At 38.3% G+C, this 1,788-nt stretch overlaps 1 protein-coding gene across 1 annotated transcript in view; it reads right to left on the bottom strand.

Moving 5' to 3' along the window:
• dgkza (diacylglycerol kinase, zeta a) overlaps nt 1–1,788 on the bottom strand; it is a 154,233-nt gene that overhangs the window by 12,087 nt on the left and 140,358 nt on the right. Inside the window, exons 32-34 of the mRNA XM_032505889.1 lie at nt 1,614–1,734; nt 980–1,016; nt 465–564 (exon numbers count right to left, since the gene is read on the bottom strand). Coding sequence (XP_032361780.1) covers nt 465–564; nt 980–1,016; nt 1,614–1,734 — 258 coding nt within the window. The remainder of the gene's footprint in view (nt 1–464; nt 565–979; nt 1,017–1,613; nt 1,735–1,788) is intronic.

Genomic DNA, 1,788 nt, shown 5'->3' with positions numbered 1-1,788 from the left:
GTGACCCAAAAAAAAAAAAAAAAACGGGTCAAATTTGACCCAAGGACAACATGAGGGTCAAAGCAGAGGAAACTATTCTGGTATCTCAGAAGGAGAGTCGATGTTTAACACAGTTAAATATTACTCGGCAAATGACACAAACCAAAGCCGCCAACTTATTCCAACGTTAATGGAAAGTTCTTCTTGTTCATCTGGTTAAGGAAAGAATTGTCTCTGTAGCCATTTTGAAATCAGCACAACACAGTCAGAAGGTCCCCAGGAATGAGTCAGGTTTTTCTGTCTTACTTTCTAATCAGTTGGAAAATGAAGAAATAGCAATTGAAAATGAGCCTTTTAAGTATTGGAGTGACAAAAAGTGATTTCCAGTAAAATGTATGTGATTTTATGCATTTAAAGTCAGTTAAATTGTTAAATGGTGTACTGTAAATATTGGACTCACACGTACGCGTGTGTACAGAACATACCTGTAGGTCTGTTTTCATCAGTGAGGCTCCTGCTTCTACCAGATAATGACAGATAGTCCTGTGGCACAGAGATGCAGCTAGATGAAGAACCGTCTCCCCACTGGTGATCCAGAGTACAGAGTCAGAAGGAGAGAGAGAGAGAGAGCAAGCATGAGATAACAGCCACCCTTATCATCTTGTGAGAGTCAACCACCAATGGCAATCAGGCACCCCATGGCTTTTGTTTGGCTTTTCATATTTATTCTTTTTCACATTTGATACACTTGTTAGGATGCCCAGCACATATAGACAGACCAAAGCCCAGTGAAACAACTTCAAAGCTGGTGTTACACTCACAGAACAAACTTTCAGAGTTTCACAACACACTGTGTCACCCACGGTGTGACCATCTTTTTTTCTCCTCACAGGATCATCAATGGATTAAACCATCTTAAATCACTTTATAATCTGTTAAATTCAACTTTAATACTGAATCGTTGAATGGTTTGGTTGTGATAAAGGCATCCATGACTTACTGTAGTTTTTCTGTGACATCAAGCAGGTCATTTGGAGCTGGAAAACAAACAGATGAAAGGAGATTACTGCAGAGAGACAGACCAGATTTACTTCTGAATATCAATGACCCACTACACAGTCAATCAAAAATATCTGTCAATGTTCACAGGTTTTTTGTGAACTCAAAATATATCATTTTTTTCACAAAGTGAGTCACAGTGGCAACTGATGATCAGCGAAATGGGGAACAAATAGTTAAAAAAAACTAACTGAAAGAATGTGCTTTATATCCCATACCTGTAATTATGTTGTTAAAATGTTACTTCCTAGCTACTGTATAACAAAAACATTACATTGTCTTTTCATAATTAAAATTTAACAATGTCAAGATAAAAAACTCACTTCTCAAACATCACATCTAAGACATAAATTCTCATTCTGTCTCATACTAGTGGTAAGTACTGATATTTTCTTATGATGTTGAATCATGACCTTTTAAAACTAAACGACACTTGAACTATGCGATTTCAAATAAAACACCATGGTTTACTCTGACATCTCCCATGCAGGTCCAGAAGCAAGTATGTATTCGACCAACATTAACATTTCACTTCATCTCATTTAACGACGACATATACTGTATGCTTCATTTACCATTGTCAAGGATATAGCGGACCATCTCTTTGCTTCCTGTACCGACAGCGTGGTACAGCAAACTGCAGCCCGATAGGTCCAGCACTGTGAGGTCTGCCCCCTTCAGGTGTAGCTCCTGCAGCTTTTGGTGAAATGGGGGTTAAATAAGCATTAAAGGTCCCATGACATGGTGCTC

The sequence above is a fragment of the Etheostoma spectabile genome, chromosome 24 (assembly GCF_008692095.1).
Source record: "Etheostoma spectabile isolate EspeVRDwgs_2016 chromosome 24, UIUC_Espe_1.0, whole genome shotgun sequence".
NCBI lineage: Eukaryota > Metazoa > Chordata > Actinopteri > Perciformes > Percidae > Etheostoma > Etheostoma spectabile.
The sequence above is the reverse complement of the archived record's forward strand: the minus strand, read 5'-3'. Positions and strand labels throughout refer to the sequence as shown.